Source organism: Saccopteryx leptura, chromosome 1 (genome assembly GCF_036850995.1).
Source record: "Saccopteryx leptura isolate mSacLep1 chromosome 1, mSacLep1_pri_phased_curated, whole genome shotgun sequence".
Classification (NCBI taxonomy): Eukaryota; Metazoa; Chordata; class Mammalia; order Chiroptera; family Emballonuridae; genus Saccopteryx; species Saccopteryx leptura.
The window spans coordinates 270,985,991-271,009,053 of NC_089503.1; the positions used below are offsets into that span (position 1 = coordinate 270,985,991).

The 23,063-nt window shown below is 42.9% G+C and overlaps 1 protein-coding gene across 1 annotated transcript in view; it reads right to left on the bottom strand.

The window, feature by feature from the left end:
• Positions 1–17,147, bottom strand: part of TM7SF3 (transmembrane 7 superfamily member 3) — a 45,293-nt gene extending 28,146 nt beyond the window's left edge. The window contains exons 1-3 of the mRNA XM_066353353.1: positions 16,830–17,147; positions 6,264–6,418; positions 2,303–2,453 (exon numbers count right to left, since the gene is read on the bottom strand). Coding sequence (XP_066209450.1) covers positions 2,303–2,453; positions 6,264–6,418; positions 16,830–17,121 — 598 coding nt within the window. The 5' untranslated portion in view covers positions 17,122–17,147. The remainder of the gene's footprint in view (positions 1–2,302; positions 2,454–6,263; positions 6,419–16,829) is intronic.
• Between the last annotated feature and the right edge of the window lie 5,916 nt (positions 17,148–23,063).

Sequence of the window (23,063 nt, forward strand, 5' to 3'; positions counted from 1 at the left end):
GGGATATGTACAGTATTGTAATTGAAGTTCTAATGTTCATAATTTTTCTTTGTACACTGTCCTTGATAGAAGTTTGAGGTCCATGGTTTTTGATCAGGTAATTACCCTTTTGCTACAGATAACACCTCCTTTCGTCAACTCTGGTCACTTTTGGATTCCTCCTCGTTTACTAGCTACTGCTCCCTCCTCTTCTCATTACCACTGAACTTTGAGCACAGTCTGAATGCCCTCACCTCACCTTCACTCCTCAGTCACTGTAATCTAGTTTCCAGCCCCATTTCACCACTTAATGACTCTCATTAAAGGCCGGACTGACTGCACTTTCAAATAGACACGTTCAGTCACTGCTCTTGACCTCTCTGCAAAGTGCCATCTCCCACTCCTTACTTCAGGCAGAACTGTGGGCTCTCCTCTTACCTCCCGACTACTCGGTCTTCCACATCTTCCTCGGCAGTCAGCAGTCCCCAGAAACAGTACCTGGCACGTAGGAGGCACCAAGAAAGTATCTGCTATTCTTGTCCCCCTAAATCTCTAAGTACATGCCTGGACAATCGCACTCACTTCTGTGGTTTTATGAACAGCTATTCAGTTAAATATTTAATCTCACTCCTCCACTCCACCAGGCCCTTATTTCAAATTGCCTACTATGCATTTCCATCCAGGTATCCTACAAGTGTCTCAAATTCATTGTGTCCCAAACTTGAAGTCACCATCAATCCCATCCCAACCCCCTAAAACAGAGGTCAGGAACCTTTCTAACTGAGAAAACCATGAACGCCACATATGTATTTTAAAATGGAATTTTGTAAGAGCCATACAACGACCCGTGTACGTTACGCATTATCCAATAAAAATTTGGTGTTGTCCCAGAGGACAGCTGTGATTGGCTCCAGCCACCCACAACCATGAACATGAGCAGTAGGAAATGAATGGATTGTAATACATGAGAATGTTTTATATTTTTAACGTTATTTTTTTTTAATTAAAGATTTGTCTGCGAGCCAGATGCAGCCATCATAAGAGCCACATCTGGCTCGCGAGCCATAGGTTCCCGACCCCTGCCCTGAAACATCCAGCACCACCGTGACCCTAATTCTACACATTTTGCATCATTATCTCTCAGCTGCCCAAACAGGAAACCCATGCTCCCGCTTTAAAAACCCATAACCACTGGTCACTATATCTTATTAATTTTACTTTCCAAATATCTCCAACCCAGACCCCTTCTCTAGCTCCCTCCCTCATGGCCTCTGTTCAGGTTCTCATTTCTCACTTAGAGCCCTCAAAGGTGTGCTGAGTTCTAACTCTGCGATGTGGTCTCCAACCCACTCCCCACACTGCTTCTAGAGTGAATTTTCTAGGACATGAAATGCATAATGTCATTCCTCTGCTAAAAAATTCTCTGTGCTTCCTCAGAACCGATCTCAGAACAGAATGCAAACCTCACACTGTACATAAGGCCCTCACACTATGCTCCAGCCACAGCTACTACCTGCCATTCTCCAAACCCGGGGTCCCCGAATGCAGCCCCCTGAGGCTATTTACCCGGTCCCCGCTGCACTTCCGGATGGGGCACCTCTTTCATTGGTGGTCAGTGAGAGGAGCACAGGACGCGCCACAAAGCGCGGCGTTGCTCACATATAGTACTACTTCCGGTGATGCAGGACACAGGCGTCAGGGCTCCGGAAGCGTGTCATATCACTTGTTACAGCTAGCAGTGACAAATATGGAACCCAACATTGACCATCTCATTAGCCAAAAGCAGGCCCATAGTTCCCATTGAAATACTGGTCAGTTTGTTGATTTAAATTTACTTGTTCTTTATTTTAAATATTGTATTTGTTCCCATTTTGGTTTATTTTTTACTTTAAAATAAGATATGTGCAGTGTGCATAGGAATTTGTTCATATTTTTTTTCATAGTCTGGCCCTCCAACGGTCTGAGGGACAGTGAACTGGCCCCCTGTGTAAAAAGTTTGGGGACCCCTGCTCCAAACACTCCATTTTTCCTCAAAACCATTTTCTGCCTAGAATAACCAACTAAAGTATTAAGGGCTGTATCTCACCTTCTTCACCAAAGACTCCTTAAATGATTTTCAAATGAATAAATGTATTATCCTAGTTCCCAACTAGGCTTATAATCATCATGCTAAGTTTCTGGCTCCCTTGCTATTAAAACCTTTCTGATTAAACATATTTTACTTACAGTAAACACTTTTAATAAGATTACAGTTTCCCCTAAATTTTCATAAACAAGTCCCATATTCCGGAAAGTAGTTGGGAGTCGAAGACAGAAAGGTTACCTCTTTCTGAGTAGGAGAGCGGAATGGCCAGATTTTGGACAGGCTCAGCATCTCCAGTCTCCAAATACCAAGAGCACATACTCTGCTCTGGTCTAAGAATGAAAACCAGTCCTCTGTCAGTGCCTGTTCCTGAGGTACTGGGAAGGACAGTCTGCAAGGAGAAGAAGTCGTTATGAATAGGACGTTGAGCAAAAGCTTTCAATTCCAGAGCTGATCTAGTATGTATGTCCTATTCCAAACCTTCCCAAAACAAACAGAAATAAAAACATCTTTTTTAGATAATTATTCTTTTCACCTCTATATGCATGTACGTGCACTCACGTATGCATGGAAGAACTACTGAAATCACATGATCTTTTATCAGATGCAACAAAAGTCCCAAGCCTTTCTCCAAAATTAAAATTTACTGCCTGACCAGGTGGTGGCACAGTGGATAGAGCATCGGACTGGGATACTGAGGACCTAGGTTCGAAACCCTGAGGTCACCAGCTTGAGTGCGGGGTCATCTGATTTGAGCAAAAAGCTCACCAGCTTGGACCCAAGGTCGCTGGCTCAAGCAAGGGGTCACTCGGTCTGCTGAAGGCCCGTGGTCAAGGCACACATGAGAAAGTAATCAATGAACAACTAAGGTGTCGCAATGCGCAACGAAAAACTAATGATTGATGCTTCTCATCTCTCCATTCCTGTCAGTCCCTATCGCTCACTCTGACTCTGTCTCTGTAAAAAAAAAAAAAAAAAATTTTAAGATTTATTCAATACTATGTCAGGGTCTAAGATTATTGTAGAATGTAAAATAAGTTCATAATGATTTTGATATCCTTTATTCAGAGAAAATCAATCCCTGGGTTGGGGGAGTGCAATGCCTCACAAGCTGTGGAATATGGCTCCCGAGGCATTCAGGGCAAGAGCGGGCTTTTCGGGGTATCAGAAATAGCAATGCAGCCTGACCAGGCGGTGGCGCAGTGGATAGAGCATTGGACTGGAATGCAGAAGACCCAGGTTCGAGACCCCGAGGTCACCAGCTTGAGCGCGGGCTCATCTGGTTTGAGCAAAGCTCACCAGCTTGGACCCAAGGTCGCTGGCCTGAGCAAGGGGTTACTCTGTCTGCTGAAGGTCCACAGTCAAGGCACATATGAGAAAGCAATCAATGAACAACTAAGGTGTCACAACGAAAAACTGATGATTGATGCTTCTCATCTCTCTCCATTCCTGTCGTCCCTATCTATCCCTCTCTCTGACTCTGAAAAAAAAAAATAGCAATGTAGAAACAGACCATGATGGGCTATGAGGTCCTATTTTTAGGGTAAGGTAAGCTAGCAAAACTGAGTTGGAGGATTGAGTGACATATGTTAGGCTTCCTTGATAGGTTTTCTCCATAGTGCAGACTGACTCGCAGGTTGGCTTTTCCATGACAGATATGCTTCAATTTGACAAGCATAGGGGAGAAAGACCCAATTGCAGTATTAGTTGACAAACTACAGCGTCAACAACAGTTTCAAAGAACCAACTGCCATAATGACCCATAAAAGTGCCGCACTTCCTCAGGAAGGGCAGAGGGAACAGTCTCTTCATGCAGACTGCTCACCTCCAGAGCTAAGTGCGTTTCTGGTCACTGTCTCAGCAGTTAGATACAGTGAGAACTAAAGGCAGCACAATGAAGGAACATTATTCTAAGTAAAGATAACTCAGAACCTTTCTGCTTAAAAATTGGGCCCAAAATGTTCTTTTTATCCAGGCCACTTTTGTCACGAGTTATGCTGACATCCCTTGATCCAAGCGCTATTTCCTCAGAGGTAAAAACAGGCATTGTAACTACTTTGTTGAGCTTTTGTGATAACTAAATTAATTATATGGAAAACCAGACACAGGGGTTTCTAAGTAGGAGACCCAGAGACCTTCCACAGGTCCCCATGAATCATACGGAAGGCTCTGGCCAGTTGGCTCAGTGGTACAGCATTGGCCCAGCATGTGGGTTCGATTCTTGGTCAGGGCACAAAGGAGAAGCATCCATTTCCTTCTCCACCCCACCTCCTCTCGCTTCTCTCTTTCTCTCCTCCTGCAGCCATGGCTCAATTAGAGCAAGTTGGCCCTGGGTCCTGAGGATGGCTCCACGGCCTCCACCTCAGGTGCTAAGAAGCACTCTGTTGTTGAGCAACAGAGCAATGACCCAGATGGGCAGAGCATTGCCCCATAATGGGCTTCCTAGGTAAATCCAATCAGGGCGTGTTTGGGAGTCTGTCTCCTCTCACTGAATAAAAAAGGAAAAGAAAGAAAGAAAAGAAAAGAAAAGAAAAGAGAAAAGAAAAAAATCATACGGACATATCTATATATTCTGCCAGGTAAAGTCCACTGATTTGAGCAGATCTATGGCCTCAGGAACTAAGAACCACCAGCCTAGTACATAGCAGGTAGGCAATAAACATAATTTTTTTTCTCCATCCTTTCTCTTCCTTCAACTGCTGTCTGCTCTGGGATGTTATTAGAAGGAAATTAGCCCTGGCCAGTTGGCTCAGTGGTAGAGCATCGGCCTGGCGTGCAGGAGTCCTGGGTTCGATTCCTGGCCAGGCCACACAGGAGAAGCGCCCATCTGCTTCTCCACCCCTGCCCCTCTCCTTCCTCTCTGTCTCTCTCTTCCCTCCTGCAGCCAAGGCTCCATTGGAGCAAAGTTGGCCCAGGCGCTGAGGATGGCTCTGTGGACTCGGCCTCAGGCGCTAGAATGGCTCTGACTGCGACAGAGCAATGCCCCCTGGTGGGCGTGCCAGGTGGATCCCAGTTGGGCGCATGCAGGATTCTGTCTGACTGCCTCCCTGTGTCCAACTTCAGAAAAATACAAAAAAATTAAAAATAAAAATAGAAGGAAATTATGTGCGTGCCATTTTACTACGTCTATGTACAGGCCTGAATAGGAAGTTTCCCTTTGAATACAGTGCCAGAAAAAACTTTCCTTATGTAATTGGCATGTTTCTTCCTTCTAAGAAGGTTATGAAATTTGTTTTGATTTCTGCCCTGGCTGCCAAGAACTAAAGCAAAATCAATGTATGCATCATAGACACCATTATCTCTTACAATTAGCAATTCATTCCTTCCTGTTTTCCTGGATCCAATTCTTTAAATTCTATTCTATGGCACACAATTTCAAAACCTTCGTGGTAGGAGCAGGAAATCAGAAAAAAATAACATCCAAAATACTTAGTTTGAAAGACAATATGATGAATGCCTATAAAATATATATGAATTGGACTAAGAGAGTTTTGTCTAGCAAATTCTAGAATATAAAAAGAAATAGAGCATCATACAGAGTGGGATTTATTTGTCTAATGGGTCACAGAGGCTAAACAGAAACAGATTCGTAAAAGGGTAAGACAAATTGCAGGTCCTTAATAGCTTAAGCTAATCCAGGGCACCTGAAAACTCTGCAAAGTTGAGGTTGCGGTTAAGGGGTTTACTGATGATTTCTGTAAGAGTTCTAAATGCTGCTAAAAGCCCACCACTGGATGAGATGAACTCAGTGTTAGGATGTTTTTGTTTCCATCAGATACCAAAGAATATGTTGATCCTACAGGGTCTTATTAAATGCACAGATCTTAGTAAACTTCAAGACTAAATGGCTAAACAAAAATGGAAACCCATTAAAATGTACTGTCAGGTGAAAATCATTCAGGGCCTAGTAGAGTCAGAAAAAGTAGGAAATCATGAGGAAAGCTTTAACTACATGGGGACAGAAAAATTTGACACAGGTCATCTCCCCCCAAACTCAGAACTCTGTCACTCCTCTCTCTCAAAGGTCACGCTCACGAAAGGCCTGAGGTACTCACCTCTTAGCTGGTTTAAATCACTAACTTGACAGAAAACAAATTTGATACATAAAGTTAACCAAAAGAAACATCAAATTCTAATGCTTACACTAAATACAAGGCTCCAAAATACAGAAAGTTTTTATAGAAATAATCCTTGTACTTACCTTAGAAAAAGAAATTGTTGTATTCTGGTACTGTGAGTGTATTTGAAAAATAAGAAAAGTCACATTGCTGGAAATATTTCGCAAAATAGCTTCCTCTGGAAAGGGCCTGCTAAGTGTGAAGTATCTAAATTTCCCCACAGAAAATTCAATAATACCTACAATGAGAGAAACATTTCATTGTAATATATGTGCCTCTACTACCAATTTGTAGAAATCACATAAATAGACATACACACTACTAATTTAATCCTCAGAAAGAAAAACTGGTTGAGAGAAATACTATTACTGCTTCTATCTCACTGAGGGGGACAATCAGACTTAAAGGCCTGAAGCAGCCCACCAGGGTGACTCAGCTAGTGAGTGGTAGAACCAAGAACTAAATTGGGAAGAGGGTATTTCAAAAGATGTGAACAATACTTAAGGTAGCTGAGGAAGTTCAAGGTGCCTGTATTTCAGACCAGACAAATCCCCAGTTAGTAGCAAGTACAATATAACAATTCTATTCCAGAGGCCCAGAACTTAAGGATTAACAACAACCTTGAGGAGCTACTAACAATTGTGAGTGCATTGGTATTAAAGAACAGTATGAACTAATGAATTCTGAAGTCATCTTGGAGACATACAGGTGGCTTCAGTTTTATCCCATCACTTACTAGCTGTGTGATCTTCTTAGGCAACTTTCTTAATCCCCTTAAACCTCAATTTCTTCATCTGTCAAATGGGACTGTTATCACCTAGCTTGCAAACGGTGTCATCAACTTTGGCAAAAACGTCACTTGAATGCCCACCACAGATTGTCACATACAATCATGAACCACAGGTATTCTGGAAATAAGAGCTTTTTGTTTGTTCATTTAAGGATCAAATTCAGGGTCCACACAAAAGATAGGTTATAACAAGTCTTCCAACAACTGAGCCAGGCCTTTCCCATCTGCCTGCCTGCCTGCCTGCCTCCATTTCTGGTTGTGTTTAACTCACTCTGTCCATGGTTCTCTGTGTGTCTTTCTCCTAGCTGCACGCCAGTTCTTTCTTTTTTGAACCTAATTCTCAAATAATCCACTAAATAGGTAAATGAGGGTGAAGATAAATCACAAGAAAAAAATACTTGGAGACCAAAATGTTCACTTCTTTAAAAGACAGTAGGAAAAATAGAACCATAGAAATTAAAATATATTATTAAACAACTAGTAACTTAAAACAAAATTAGTAGTAGGGGTATTAAATACAAATACAGGTATCCTGGGAATATATTTTAAGTGTTTTCTCTTTTCTTTACACATTTTATTCTTTACAAAATTTCTATAATGATAGTGGGATGTTCTTAACAAAAAGAAATTGAATAATTTGGAAAAAACCTTCATGCTTAATGGTATTCAAAACACAGGTTCTGTCTCAACCCTTACTCTGAAATGTATAAAATACAGGCAAAGTACACTCTATCTACCTCGACACAATGGTGAGACTCTCAACCCTTCTGTCACTTGCTTTGTTTCCCCTTAAACTAGTAGTATTTTCCCAGATAACATACAATCTTTATTTTAAAAAGAAACATAGAGAAAGTTAATCCCTCTGGGAAGTCTACAGTGCAGAAATAATCACTATAACAGTTTAGTATACATCTTTCAGATTTTAGCAGATATCTGCATGAGCATTTTTATGTAGATGTAAAAAAACATTTCATATATGCATGTTGTTTGTTGTAGCTCATTTGATAGATCTTCAATATCTTTCCACATCAACATAAATAATTCTTGGTTTACATTTTAAAAGTTGCTTTACAGCCTGACCAGGCAGTGGCACAGTGGACAGAGCATCGGACTCGGATGCCGAGGACCCAGGTTCTAGACCCCGAGGTCACCAGCTTGAGCGCGGGCTCATCTGGTTTGAGCAAGGCTCACCAGCTTGGACCCAAGGTCGTTGGCTCGAGCAAGGGGTTACTCAGTCTGCTGAAGGCCTGTGGTCAAGGCACCTATGAGAAAGCAATCAATGAACAACTAAGATGTTGCAACGCGCAACGAAAAACTAATGATTGTTGCTTCTCATTTCTCTGTTCCAGTCTATCCCTCTCTCTGTTAAAAAAAAAAAAAAAAAAAGGTTAAAAAAATAAAAAGCTGATTTACATTTTAAAAGCTATATATTATTAATCATCCCCCTATTGATGATCATATAGGCTGTTAACAATTCCAGCATGAATAACAAACAATAAAATAGCTCTGCTTTATGAAAGAGCATTCTAAAAGGCATATATTTCAGGTAATAAACCCATTTGCTGATGTGTGTTTAGCTGTGACAGTGTAACAGATCTTCTTTGACCACAAATGATACCTACAACTACCTAGGAAGTCTTGTTCTCATTATCAAAGTCAGAAATAAAAACAAACAGCGCACCTGAGAATACACAGTGATTAGAACCAAAACACTATAGTCTCTGCTACTGATTTTTTCAAGAACATCTGACATTTCAGAAGCTAACCGTCTTTCCCCAAATGACTGTAGCAAGAACCAGGCAGACACCAAATAAAGAACAGAGATATTTTAATATTTACAAAACTGGTCAATTCACAAAATAAGTAGGGATATTAAAAGAAGGTACCTCTAGGTGTGTATTTTAAATAATTTATTTCTTTTCCTTACCCATTTCCTTATTTTTCAAAATTTCTATAGCGCTCATGAGGAGTACTTATTAGAAAGAAACTCTAAAACAATGGTTATCCACCCTGGTTGTTGTTGCCTGGGCTCCTCTCCAGAGCAGTTTAATCAAAATCCCTGGGGTTAGGGTCCAAATACTTATTAACGTAACATACAGAGAAGTACACAAAGTTTATGCTGCCAGGTGGAGAAAGCATTCTAGCATCTGAGAGGTGTCCCTATGCCCCGCCCCCTGCCAATCCCTCCTCCCCAGAGGTAACCATAATCCTAACTTCTAACTCCATAGGTAAATTTTACTTGTTTTTGAAATTTAATTAAATGGAAGCATACAACATGAATTCTTTTGTATCTAGCTTTTTAAAAATTAACATTATATTTGGAAGATTCATTCCCCACTGTTATAACTATAATTAATTCATTTTCAGTATTGTATACTTGAAATAAATATAGCACAATTTACTCATCTTTCTACTGTTAGAAGCATTTGGATTACTTTTCCTAAGGAATTTTTATAATTCCATTTAGACATTTTTTGAATATGTCTTTTGGTGCACATGTGTACATATTTCTATTGGGTAGAACCTATGAGGATTATCAGATAATAGGGTATACTTATACTCAATGTTAGTAGATACTGCCAGTTACCCAACACAGTATACCCTTTACCTTTATACCTCTAGCAACTTGTGGGAAAGTATATATAGTGACAGCTCAATGATTTCAATTTGCATTTCTCTAATTACTGATGATAGTAGGAACACTGTTTTGCTTATTGGCTATCCTCTTTTATGAAAAGGGTCTATTCAAGTCTTTTGCCCATTTAAAAAATTGGATTGTCTGTCCCTACCGAATTTTAGGAGTTCTTCATATATCGATATGAGTATTCTGTCAGATGTATATTACAAATATCTCCTTTCCCTCTTGTAGCTTGTGTTTCTACTCTCTTGTTACTCTTAAATTAACAATAATTTTAATTTCAATGTAGGCCAATCTCTCAAGTTTTTCCTTTATAATTTTAAAGAAAGCTTTGCTAACATATTTCCAAGACCGTGAAGAGACATTCCTGATGTTAATTTCTAGACCTGTTTTACCTTTCACATTTAAGGTTAAAATCAACCTCAAATTGATTTAACGGTGTGTACGTTGGGGGGGTTAGGGTCAAGTTCACTTTTTTCATATGTATATCCAGTTAACATAGCAACCTTTATTATTTTTTTTTAAAGTTTTTTTTTTAGATTTTTATAGATTCATTTTTATTAGAAAGAGAGAGGAGAGAGAGAGAGAGGAAAGAGAGAGAAAGAACAGGGGGTTAGAGCAGGAAATATCAACTCCAACATGTGTCTTGACCAGGCAAGTCGGGGTTTCAAACTGGCGACCTCAGCGTTCCAGGTCGACACTTGATCCACTGCGTCACCACAGGCCAGGTGACATAGCAACCTTTATTGAAAATACAGTTCCATCTTTCACATAAGTAACCACATGTGAGGCTTTACTTCTGGACTCCTCTAGACTCTATAACCTCAATATTACAATGTTTCAATTTCTGTCCCAAATTTGTTCTTCCTCTTCAAGACTGTCTTGACTATTTTTGGCCCCTTTTCACTTCCATATAAATTTTAGAAAGTAGCTTGTCAATTTTCCCACACACAAAAAAAGCCTCCTGAGATTTGACTGTGATGGCACTAAATGGATTAATTTAGGGAGGAATGATATCTTTTTAAAACAGAATTTTCTAATATACAAATTCGAGATGTCCCTCTATTTATAGTTTCCCAAGTTATCCCAAGAATGTTGTAGTTTTCTGTGTAGAGGTCTTCACATTTCCTGTTATAATTATCTCTAGGTATTTAATGTTCCTTGATACTATTATAAACTTACTATTTCTTTTAAATTTCAATTCCTACTTGTCTCTTCACCAACATGCCTTTTTTTTTTTAAGGTTCTCCAGCTGATTTCTAAGTTCAGCCAGGTTTTTGAGAACTCCTAGCTCAATGTTTGATGAATTAGGAAAGGATGAGTATATATTTCCTATTCTTATTTATCTTTAATCTAACTTCTGTGTGAAAATCCTTTAGCTGTTACCTCTGTAGTGTGATAGCCATTTCACAATTTTTATAGGAGATTTCATATTAACAAAATCAGTTATGATTTCACTCCAGGCTATACAGGGCTTTCCCATATTTGACATTCCGAAGCCTAGTACAGCACTGGACACCTAGCTGGCGCACAGTAAATAGTTCAATCTTGTGACCTCAGGGAGGTAATTTCCTTTCTCAGGGCCTCAGTTCCCTCATGATAAAAGAAAAAGAATTGTGTTACATAAATAAATCACTTTATTTATTGTATCAAACAAAAGGGGGGAAATTTGAAAACTGTCCAGCACTACACAATAAAGTGTCATTATTAACTTCCATCAGACGTCTAGTGTTTCAGAGGCTCATGTTACTATTAATAATGAAAAAAAGAAGTCAAGCATTCAGTATGGTCCCACAAATAAACTAGTGCAGGGGTCAGGAACCTATGTGTGCATCTGGCTCACAGACAAATCTTTAATAAAACAAAAATAATGTTAAATATATAAAACATTCTCATGTATTACAATCCATTCATTTCCTACCACTCATGTTCATGGTTGCAGGTGGCTGGAGCCAATCACAGCTGTCCTCCGGGACAACACCAAATTTTTACTGGATAATGTGTAAGGTACACAGGTCATTGTATGGCTCTCACAAAATTATATTTTAAAATATGCGGCGTTCATGGCTCTCTCAGTCAAAAAGGTTCCCGATCCCCTGGACTAGTGGGAAGAACAGGACTAATAGGTATAAATGTTCGACACCCCACCCCCCAAGTTGAAAAGGACGCTTCCTTAGAGTGATAAGGAAAAATACTGAAGTCAACAGCCCTGGCCGGCTGGCTCAGTGGTAGAGTGTCGGCCTGGCGTGCAGGAGTCCCGGGTTCGATTCCTGACCAGGGCACACAGGAGAGGCGCCCATCTGTTTCTCCACCCCTCCTCCTCTCCTTCCTCTGTCTCTTTCTTCCCCTCCCGCAGCCAAGGGTCCATTGGAGCAGCGTTTGCCCAGGAGCTGAGTATGGCTCTGTGGCCTCTGCCTCAAGCGCTAGAATGGCTCTGATTGCGGCAAAGCATCGCCCCCGGTGGGCATGCCGGGTGGATCCCGGTCGGGCGCATGCGGGAGTCTGTCTGATTGTCTCCCCATTTCCAACTTCAGAGAAATACAAAAAAGAAAAGCACATACGACAAATAAAGGCATATAACCAAAAATATATCCTGAAGAAGCTAACAGGAATTTAATTTGCTTCTGGGCATCTGGAAAGGGATTCATCAGAAACATTTTATGAGGTATAATTAGATCTTGTGACTTTGGGAGTAGGAGGGAAACAGAACATCAAACTGTTGTACGGTACCAAAAAAGGTGAAAAATTGATATTGATATTCTGAGAGGAAAGGTCAGGCTTTCCTATCAGGCTTTCCTGTCCCATCCCTCCTTAGGGAGGGGAGGGAGAAGAATGTAGAAATTTTTGGCTTGCAAGAACAATGGGTCATTCAGTTTTAAATCTAAAATAAAGGTTAACCAAGAAACTTCTTCTTTTTCAATGGGAGACAGAATTTACACACCACCTTACATTGATTGTAGTTCCTCCACCTCCCTGGCTTTTTTTTTTTTTTTTTTTTTTTAATTTATTGATTTTTTTTTTTAGAGAGAGAGGAGTGAGAAAGAGAGACAGAGAGAGAGAGAAGGGGGAGGAGCAGGAAGCATCAACTCCCATATGTGCCTTGACCAGGCAAGCCCAAGGTTTCGAACCGGCGACCTCAGTGTTCCAGGTCGACGCTTTATCCCACTGCGCCACCACAGGTCAGGCCTCCCTGGAATCTTGATGGTTAAATGCCTCTAGGCTAGTGAGGGAAGATGAACCCTGAGAGATTTGTAAACATCTTTGATTGTGTTACCTTGAAAGTCTTTCTTTTTAATTTTTAATTTTTATTTATTTATTCATTTTAGAGAGGAGAGGGAGAGACAGAGAGAGAGAAGGGGGAGGAGCTGGAAGCATCAACTCCCATATGTGCCTTGACCAGGCAAGCCCAGGATTTCGAACCGGCAACCTCAGCATTTCCAGGTCGACGCTTTATCCACTGCGCCACCACAGGTCAGGCCACCTTGAAAGTCTTAATGTTTCTGTGTATCCCCTAAACAAATGTTGTCAGCGTGTACCTTGACCTCACGCTCTCCCCGCCCCTGTGTGATCAAGGGTATATAAGCAGCCCCTGAACTATTTTTGGCACTGCACCATTTGGGCCTGCAGATGGCCCATGTCAGCCATATGTGGCCGGCATATTAACAAATCTCCTTCTCCAATAAATAAAACTCTTCAAAATTCATCTGGACTGGGTGTCTCTATGTGAACTCGATGAAATGAGGTACAGTGCCTTTCAGAATCTGGGGTGCAATACTTTATAACAAAACGATATGACAGAGCACACAGCTAATATGGAGACAAAGCACTATGCTGTAGCTCTCTTCTAAAAAGCAGTGCCGGCCCTGGCCGGTTGGCTCAGTGGTCGAGTGTCGGCCTGGCGTGTGGGAGTCCCGGGTTCGATTCCCGGCCAGGGCACACAGGAGAAGTGCACATCTGTTTCTCCACCCCTCCCCCTCTCCTTCTTCTCTGTCTCTCTCTTCCCCTCCCGCAGCAAGGCTCCATTGGAGCAAAGATGGCCCCGGCGCTGAGGATGGCTCTGTGGCCTCTGCCTCAGGTGCTAGAATGGCTCTGATTGCAACAGAGCAACGCCCCAGAGGGGCAGAGCATCACCCCCTGGTGGGCATGCCGGGTGGATCCCAGTCAGGCGCATGCGGGAGTCTGTCTGACTGCTTCCATTTCCAGCTTCGGAAAAATGCAAAAATAAAATAAAATAAAAAATAAAAAGCAGTGCCTCTGTTTTCTCTGCCAAAAATATATTTTTTTGCCATCAGACTCATAGCAGAGGGCTCTTTTCTATTCTTCATACTCTTTCTCATTCCCCACCCCCAGCCACTTTTTCTTTCCAAGAATTCCATTCTAAAAGAGCTACCCAGTCCTAATCTTTCCCTTTTCTTTCCCAATCAAATCCTAAATTTGCACACTTGAAATTTTTCAACTCTTCCTTTTTACTATTTTACCAAAATTTACCTCCATTGTTTGTGTTTTCACGCAACAACCAAATTCTAGCAGAGATCTGTGAAAGCTGAGTATTCATAATTCTCTTCTGATGAATAGGCAAAAACAAAAGCAGTTCATTTAGCTACTTCAAATGGTCAGCATTCAATTGCCCCTTCTAATTTCTCACTTATGTCTTATGAATTTTCATTATCCCTAAAAGATGAAAGGAATCACAAAAATGAGCATACTATATACCTTTCACTCATTTTCACAAGAAACCGACTTGGAACTACACAAATGGCCTGCTACCTTACTTAGAGAACTATCAATAACACAAATATCAGAAGGTTCAAATTACATTCTGCTCAACTCCAATAACTACATAATTCCACATGAGTTAACGGATATGAAACAAACAATAACGCAAGACTTTTAGCCTGACCAGGTGGTGGCGCAGTGGATAGAGCTTCGGACTGGGATGCAGAGGATCCAGGTTCAAGACCCCGAGGTCGCCAGCTTCAGCGCAGGCTCATCTGGTTTGAGCAAAAGCTCACCAGCTTGTTCCCAAGGTCGCTGGCTCGTGCAAGGGGTTACTCAGTCTGCTGAAGGCCCGCGGTCAAGGCACATATAAGAAAGCAATCAATGAACAACTAAGGTGTAGCAACGAAAAAACTGATGATTGATGCTTCTCATCTCTCTCTCCGTTCCTGTCTGTCTGTCCCTATCTATCCCTCTCTGACTCTCTCTCTGTAAAAAAAAAAAAAAAAAAAAGGAAGACTTTTAAAGGGCAGCAGAGAACTGAGACTTCGAGATAAGGGAAAACCTGTTAAAATGTATGATGCACCTGTGTGCCCTGCTGGTCACAGAAAGCTCCTTCCTCCACCTTCAAAGATTCATTTGGCTTTCAAGCCACTACACAAGTTAGGCTGTCCTGCTAATGATGGATAAATCCTCCTAAATTACAGCAGTTGCTTAATTTCTTCAATTTGTCTAGTCATTAGAATCCTCAAATAGAAACCCATTTTCCAGTAGAAGAATGCAAGGCTTGAACTAAGTCTTTCTTAATTTCTATAGTGATTTTTATCTGCCAGATGTGGTGAACATCAGCTTTTATTATCACTCAACAGTGAAATTCCCTTATGTTTTCCTTCTGCACAAAGCAACACTACTCATGCAAGGCAAAAAGAATAGCATGGTAGAGGAAATATCAGTGCTGAAATAGCAGAAAATGAGGCAAGAAACAGCGTCTGAAAAATAGCAACCTTACAATTACTTAGATTTCTCAACTTTGGTGTAAAAAATTTCCTAATGTTATTAAATACTAACACAAAGAACTAGAGATCAAAAGGTCTGGAACACAGACCTCCTCCTGACTGAGGAGCTAGCCAGGATCAACTACAAACTCAATCTCTCAAATTCTTCATCTGTTGAAATGGAGTAGTATCTCTTCTATCTCCCTCGTAAAGCTATTTTGAGAAATGAGAATTCCCAGAACAACCAAGTACAAAGCACCATACTAACTAAAATATTCTTATTGGGGGCAACTTTGTTGAAGTGGAAGGACCATGAAATTTGCAGCAAGACATCCTTAGGTTCAAAGCTCCCTGTTTCCCCATTAGCTTTTGCTTGTGTAGTGAGCATCATCTTGGTCCTCAGCTTCATCCCCTGCCAAGGACTGTGATTATTTCATCACAGAATGAAATAATACTGCCACGAAAAGCAGCTGGCACATTCTGCACTGCAGTCAAAGTTAGTGCCCAATTATAAAAAAGGCTATTTTTTCCCCTGCAAAAACACAACTGCTCTTTCAGCTTTGGTCTTAAGTTCTATCCAAAGATTCTAGAATCAGTTTGCACAAGAGCTAAATAGTGAGGAACACAATCACATGACTCAGATAATGTTTCAGAACTGTAAGTAGTTTCTTTGAGCTCAAACCAAAAATAACGATGTGCTTAACGTCAAGGAAAAAGCACATGATTACCAGCCTGGCATAATTAGTGCTTTTCACAGTTTATATATTAACAAACCACGAATTACTGCTAAAACCCACTCACCAAGCACATGACCTACAATCTAAAACCCAATCTGAGTTCACTTTTCCTCTAAAACTGTCGAGCTTACCAATTAGATAAGCATAGATTTTGGAGTGTGAAAACCTGCTGCAGCCCAGAGGGCTGTCCATCATAAAGACCCAGGTTCGCCTGGCCTGTGGTGGAGCAGTGGATAAACCTTCCACCTGGAATGCCAAGGTTGCCGGTTCGAAACCCTGGGCTGCCCTGGCCAAGGCACACACAACAAGTGAGCAATGAACAACTAACATGAAGCACCTATGAGTTGATACTTCCCAATCCATGCTCCCCTTTCTCTCCTGTCTCTGTAAAATCAATAAATAAAGTATTTAAAAAAAAAAAAAAAAGACCCAGGTTCAGCACTAAGCTTCACGGTCCAAAAGCTCAGATAAAACCACTTAGGAGCAAAGAGGTGTTTTTAAGTGTTAAATTTAACCCACAAACAGGGCTGCTCCCTGATGGAAATAATAATATGTCTGAACAGGAGAGCTACGTCTCTTCCCACATCCACAATTGGGAGTCCTACTTAGAAAAAGGGAGTTTCTCTCTTCAGGAAAGGGCTTCCTCGATCCATTCCTGCCGGTTCTGAACTCACCACCTCGCTGCCAGGCGGACAGACCCCGAGCTGGATTTCCACTTTGCAAGAAATGCAAAAGCAACTCGGGCTGTAGACGCGAGGCGCCAACGACCTTACCCTCGCTGGAGTTCTCCACGGTCTCCGCTCCACCAGCCACCCTGGGTTGCGACGCCAGCGCCGCGAGCGCCATCAGCCGAAGGAGCCCCATAGCCGCCCGGGCCCGGCGGAGCCCACGCCACGGTCGGAAGGCGGCGTGCTCCGGCCCGCGCAGCCCTGCGCTCGCTACCCTGGGGCGCCCTCGCTCCGCGCCATCGCCGGCCAGGTGCTCGCGCCGCGCGCCAGCCAGATCCGCAGTGCTGGAGAGCAACCTGTGTCGCACGCCCGGGATCCCGGGTTCCTCTCCTGGCATTGACCGTCCACTCCCAAAACCGCGCTTCCGACTCGCCACGCCCCTTCACGTCACCGCTTCGTAGCCCGGGCTGGGGCGGGGCAGAGTTGGGCGGCCCGGGCGGGACGGAGCGGGGGCGGGGCGGGACGGAGCGGGGCCGGGCGGGGCGGTACCAGGCGGTACGGGGCGGCTCGGGAGGGTCGGAGCGGGGGCGAGGGCGGGGCGGGCGGCCGAGGGTTGTCAGCAGGCGGCGAGCGCCTCCTCGTGGCGCTCACCCGGCTTTTGGCAGAGGCGTCCCAGGATCTCCGCCTGCGGGACTGGAGGAGACCCCAGGAAGTTCTGTGGTGCAACCTGTACTTCTCCCTTTTTTATCTTTCCCACTTACGAAAAGCACCGTTAGAGTAAAAATAACTGTTGCGGCCTAACGCCTCTCTGCTCCTGATCCCAAGTGTAACGGTCCTTCGAAAAAATATCAAAAAACGCAAGAACAGTTGTTTTCCCGTAGCAATTGCCTCAGCGGCTTAGTATGCAAGTGCAAGGTTAATGCTGTTTTTGCAGTGATGACTGCGCTGGGGGTGAGCAGCATATTAAAAAATAGGGTCGTTTTCTCTAAGCAAAATATCCTCGAAGACTCAAGACCTTAGTCTGAACTCCCTTAGATCTTATACGTGAGGCTGCTGTTTAAAGGATAGTAGTAGTCCATGTGACAGATCGCTCGTGAGATGATGGTGGAATTCAACTTATAGATTGAATGTTATTTTGGGAAAATGGCCCTGCTTTCCTTTTCCTGCTCTTCAATTTTTTTTGATTTATATATTTTAATGAGTAACTATCTTGAAAATTACATACCATATTCAGTTAGTCCACTACTAAGCTTAAAAACTATGGCAATCCCATCTGTTAACAGGCAGAGCTCTTTTCCTGTTCTCCCTCTGCCTGATCCAAATTTTCATACCTCTGGTAGCACTGTCTATTCCTATGATGTTTAGTCACTCTCCCACATGCCTCGCTGTTGGGCAAATGAGTTTGTATAATTTATACTTTTTTAGTTTGCTCACTTTTATTGTTAAAAATTGGTGCTGGGCAGCCACCTGTGTGCCTGTCCTCAGAGAAGGGCAGTTGATTGCAAATTGTGGCTTGTATTCCTGCTTGGGAGGGGCCATTGATTTGCTGTTTGCTGGAGGAGGAGTCGTTATGGGCCCAGTCAGTTTTGCAAGGAGAGCAGAGAGAAAGAACCCAGAGTGCTGAGGAAGAAACCAGTTGGGGAGGGGGAGCTTGTGCAGATGGGGAACCAAAGCTGAGGGGCTTTGTGAGCTCCACTGGGACTGGTGGGGGGCCTTTAATTCTAGGAGAAACCAGAGAATGTGTCAGGACTTTGAGAGCAGTGAATGAAACGGCGGAAGTGTTTTCCCTGCCTATTTGCTCATCTGCTAGTGCAAAACTTTAATGTGCGAGACTTTAATAAAAGGGATGGCCCACCATTTTCTGGCTCCACTGTTTCTTTACCATCTGCTCAAATTCAATGAGAATGAGAACCTGCATGTGAATGGCCACAACTATGGAAGCCCCTGGCCCTATACTTACATTCCTGTAATTCTAAGAGGAAATTCCATTAAAATGAGGGTAGCATTTGTGTTTTGTTTTTGGTTTGTTTTTACTATGAAGGTAGTTTTTGAGGAGCCATTGAGCCACTTTATCCGCAGGTGTTGTAAGGTACCAAAAACTACAGAATTAATATTTTAAGAGGCTTGGAGAACATTTTATTAATTTGGGTTAAGGTGTGCAGAGAAATTGTGAGAGTAGTCTCTGTACTGTGTGATTGGCATGACCAGGATGGCCCTTGGCATTGTATTGTAAATGCAAAGGGGAGGAAAACATGGATTCCCAGACATTCCACCATGCCTGTGGGGAAAAGTGTGAATGGGTAGCCAGGTACAGGGAGAGAAAAGCCAAAATAAACCTTTTCTTATAGCAATGAGCCATTCGCGGGCATTTGTCCCCATGGAAACTATCTCTCCTATGTAAATGCGTGTGTGACTCTGGACAGAGAGATGGCAGATAAACACTAGATAATATAGGAATGCCTTTAATATGTAAAGAGACATCTTTCTACCATTGTGTTGGCTTGTAAATTTTGTTTTCTCCAAAATGATGTATGGCTTGCAAATTGAACATGGTCCTATCATGTTAAAGGACATATGACTATAACCAATAGTGGTAAAGGGCTCCTAATTACAATTTTTGCTTCTGTACTTCCCACTTACAAAACTATAAAAACTAAGTAGAACAAAGGGCCGGCGCGCTATCCCTCAGATATTTGTTGGAGCTGCCACAGCTTGGCCAAGCTAGACAATAAAGCTTTGATGTGTAAACGACGGACCTTGTTCCTGTCTTTCATGTTTTGGGTTACTCCGAATTTGGCTTAACAGTTTTTATATTTTGTTTTTTATTTTTTGGATTAAAACTCTTTTTTTCTTTTTTATTTATTAATTTATTTTATTTATTCATTTTTAGAGAGGAGAGAGAGAGACAGAGAAGGAGAGAGAGGAGAGAGAGACAGAGAGAGAAAGAAGGGGGGAGGAGCTGGAAGCATCAACTCCCATATGTGCCTTGACCAGGCAAGCCCAGGGTTTCAAACTGGCGACCTCAGCATTTCCAGGTCGACGCTTTATCCACTGCGCCACCACAGGTCAGGCCGGGATTAAAACTTTTATTGAGGCCCTGGCTGGTTGGTTCAGTGGTAGAGTGTCGACCTGGCGTGCAGGAGTCCCGGGTTCTATTCCCGACCAGGGCACACAGAAGAAGCGTCCATCTGCTTCTCCATCCATCCCCCTCTCCTTCCTCTCTGTCTCTCTCTTCCTTCCTGCAGCCAAGGCTCCATTGGAGCAAAGTTGCCCCAGGCACTGAGGATGGCACTGTGGCCTCTGCCTCAGGCGCTGGAATGGCTCTGGTTGCAACAGAGCGATGCCCCAGATGGGCAGAGCATTGCCCCCTGGTGGGCGTGCCGGGCGCATGCGGGAGTCTGTCTGACTGCCTCCCTGTTTCCAACTTCAGAAAAATACAAAACAAACAACAAACAAAACAAACAAACAAATAAAAAACAAAAAAACTTTTATTAAATTTATTGGGGTAACATTGGTTAATAAAATTATACATGTTGAGGCCCTGGCCGGTTGGCTCAGTGGTAGAGCGTCGGCCTAGCGTGCGGAAGTCCCGGGTTTGATTCCCAGCCAGGGCACACAGGAGAGGTGCCCATCTGCTTCTCCACCCCTCCCCCTCTCCTTCCTCTCTGTCTCTCTCTTCCCCTCCCGCAGCCAAGGCTCCATTGGAGCAAAGTTGGCCCGGGTGCTGGGGATGGCTTCATGGCCTCTGCCTCAGGCGCTAGAGTGGCTCTGGTCGCAACAGAGCGATGCCCCAGATGGGCAGAGCATTGCCCCCTGGTGGGCATGCCAGGTGGATCCCAGTCGGGCGCATGCAGGAGTCTGTCTGACTGCCTCCCCGTTTCCAACTTCAGAAAAATACAAAAACAATAAATAAATAAAATAAAATAAAATTATACGTTTCAGGTATTCAATTCTATAATACATCATCTATATGTTGCATTGTGTGTTCACCACACCAAGTCAAGTCTCCCTCCATCACTGTCTATCCCCCCATCTTTTCACCTCCTCTGCTGTTGGAATCCATGGGAGTCCGAAAGACCAGAGTAACAGGCTTTATTGAAAGGAAGAAAGGAACCCTGCCAGGCACTTCTCTTGGGGAGAAGAGCACCGGTTACAGACTGGAGTTGAGTTATATAGTGTTTGGGAGAGCCTGACAGGATACTGAGGCAAAAGTTCTGGTATGTCTGGAATGCTCCTTCTTGGGGGGCTTGTCAGCTTCCTGGAATTCCTCTGTCTCAGGGGCGATAGTCCAGTAAGGGTGAGGTCTGACAGATAAGCGGAACATCAAGAGGGCAGTTTGGAATACACATATCTATCACCCCCTATCTTTCTTTTGTGGCAAGATACCAAAGAATTGCAAAAATTAATATTTTAGGAGAAGGAGTCAGGTTTCTTGTCCTCTCCTTTCTGTAGAGAATGAGGGGAGAGAAATGTGAAAGTTTCCTGACTTGCAGAGACATACTGTGTAGGAAACCCCCTTTTACTAGGAAGCTTAAAGGGCATTTTATAATTTGAGCTAAACATACAGAGAAATTCTGTAAATATAATTTCTATACTTGTGTGTGATTTAAATTAGCTCAGGATGGAAGACAGTATTGTGTTGTAAACAGAGAGATTTCCTGCTGGGTTTTGAGAGGAAGTGGAGAGGGAACTTGGATTCCCTAACCCCCCACCCGTGAGGAAGAAAATAAACACCTAGCTAGGTGTGGGGTAAGGGAAGAAAGTTAAGCAAGCCCTTTCCTTTCCCTTTCTTTCTTTCTTTAATGGCCATTCACAAACCCTTATCCCCCGGCACTCACTCTGTAGGCTCCCCCTCCCATCCTGAAGGTGTATAATTAATGCATATACCTCTAAACAAAGGAATAGCAGATGAACACTGAAAGATTTGGGAATGTCTTTTAATATATAAAACATTTTTCACTATTGTGTTACCTTATAAGTTTTAATATGTAAAAATATTTTTTATAAATCCTATAGATGAATGTTATAAGCTTGCTAATGATTGTGTCATCTTCCCCTCCTCCTCCTTTTCCCACCATCTTGTGTGTGTGATCAAAGGTATATAACCTGCCTTAGGGCTATATTCTGCACTGCACGATTTGGGTCAACTATGCCCCGTGTTAGTCATATGTGGCCGGCATATTAATAAATCTCCTCCTTTTAATAAAACTCCTTAGAAATTCATTTGGGCCTGACCAGGCGGTGGCACAGTGGATAGAGCATTGGACTGAAATGTGGAGGACCCAGGTTTGAGACCCCGAGGTCATCTCTGATGGATACATGAATTTACCAAAACTTCCAAACTGCCCTTTTGCTGTTCTGCTTGGCTATCTGACCCCACCCTTATTGGACTATCGCCCCTGAAACAGAAAAGTTCTAGGAAGTTGGTCAGCCACCCCAAGGAGAAGCGTTCCAAGAAGCCGATACCGTAAAACTACAGAAGGGAGCATACCAGAACTGCTGATGCAACACACACTTGCTCAAAGCTCTCCCTTAACCCTATAAAAAATTTGCCTCAGAATCTGTTTGGGTGCACTTCTCCCGGAGGACTGCCCCGGCAGGTCTTTCTCCTCTAATAAAGCTTGCACACCTGGTGTTCGAGAGCCATCTCATTCTTACAATCTCACTAGCTTGGACCCAAGGTCGCTGGCTCGAGCAAGGGGTTACTCAGTCTGCTGTGGCCCCAAGGTCAAGGCACATATGAGAAGGCAATCAATGAACAACTGAGGTGTTGCAACGAAAAACTAATGATTGATGCTTCTCATCTCTCTCCGTTCCTGTCTGTCTCTGACTCTCTCTCTGTCTCTGTGAATTAAAAAAGAAAAATTCATTTGGATTTGGTGTCTCTACGTAAACCCGGCAGAACGTTACTTTACAACACTTTCTCTCCTGCAAACCCCACACAGTTTCCTGTGTGTCTATTGTTACATCCCAGGAGACAGACCACAGCAAACCCAAAGTGAATTTTATAAGTTTTATTGCAAACCTGAGCAGGGACTGCAGGCAACCCACGCAAGGGAACACTGCAGCCTCGAGCTTCTAAAATGGCTCCTTTTTATAGGGTGGCTATCTAGGCTGAGTAAGCATTATACAGAAGCACATGTGGCACTTAGCTATTTGCTAGGAAGGTCGCGCGCAGCACAGCAATGGGGGGGGGGTATAGCTCAGTGGAGAATTTCAAGCATAAACTTCTGATAAGGGTCTCTGACTCATAGAATGCAGGATGTTGGGTCTACATTTCTAACGGTTGTTTATCTTTTTTTTTTTCTAGCCATGTACTGGATGTACTCAGTTTTCATG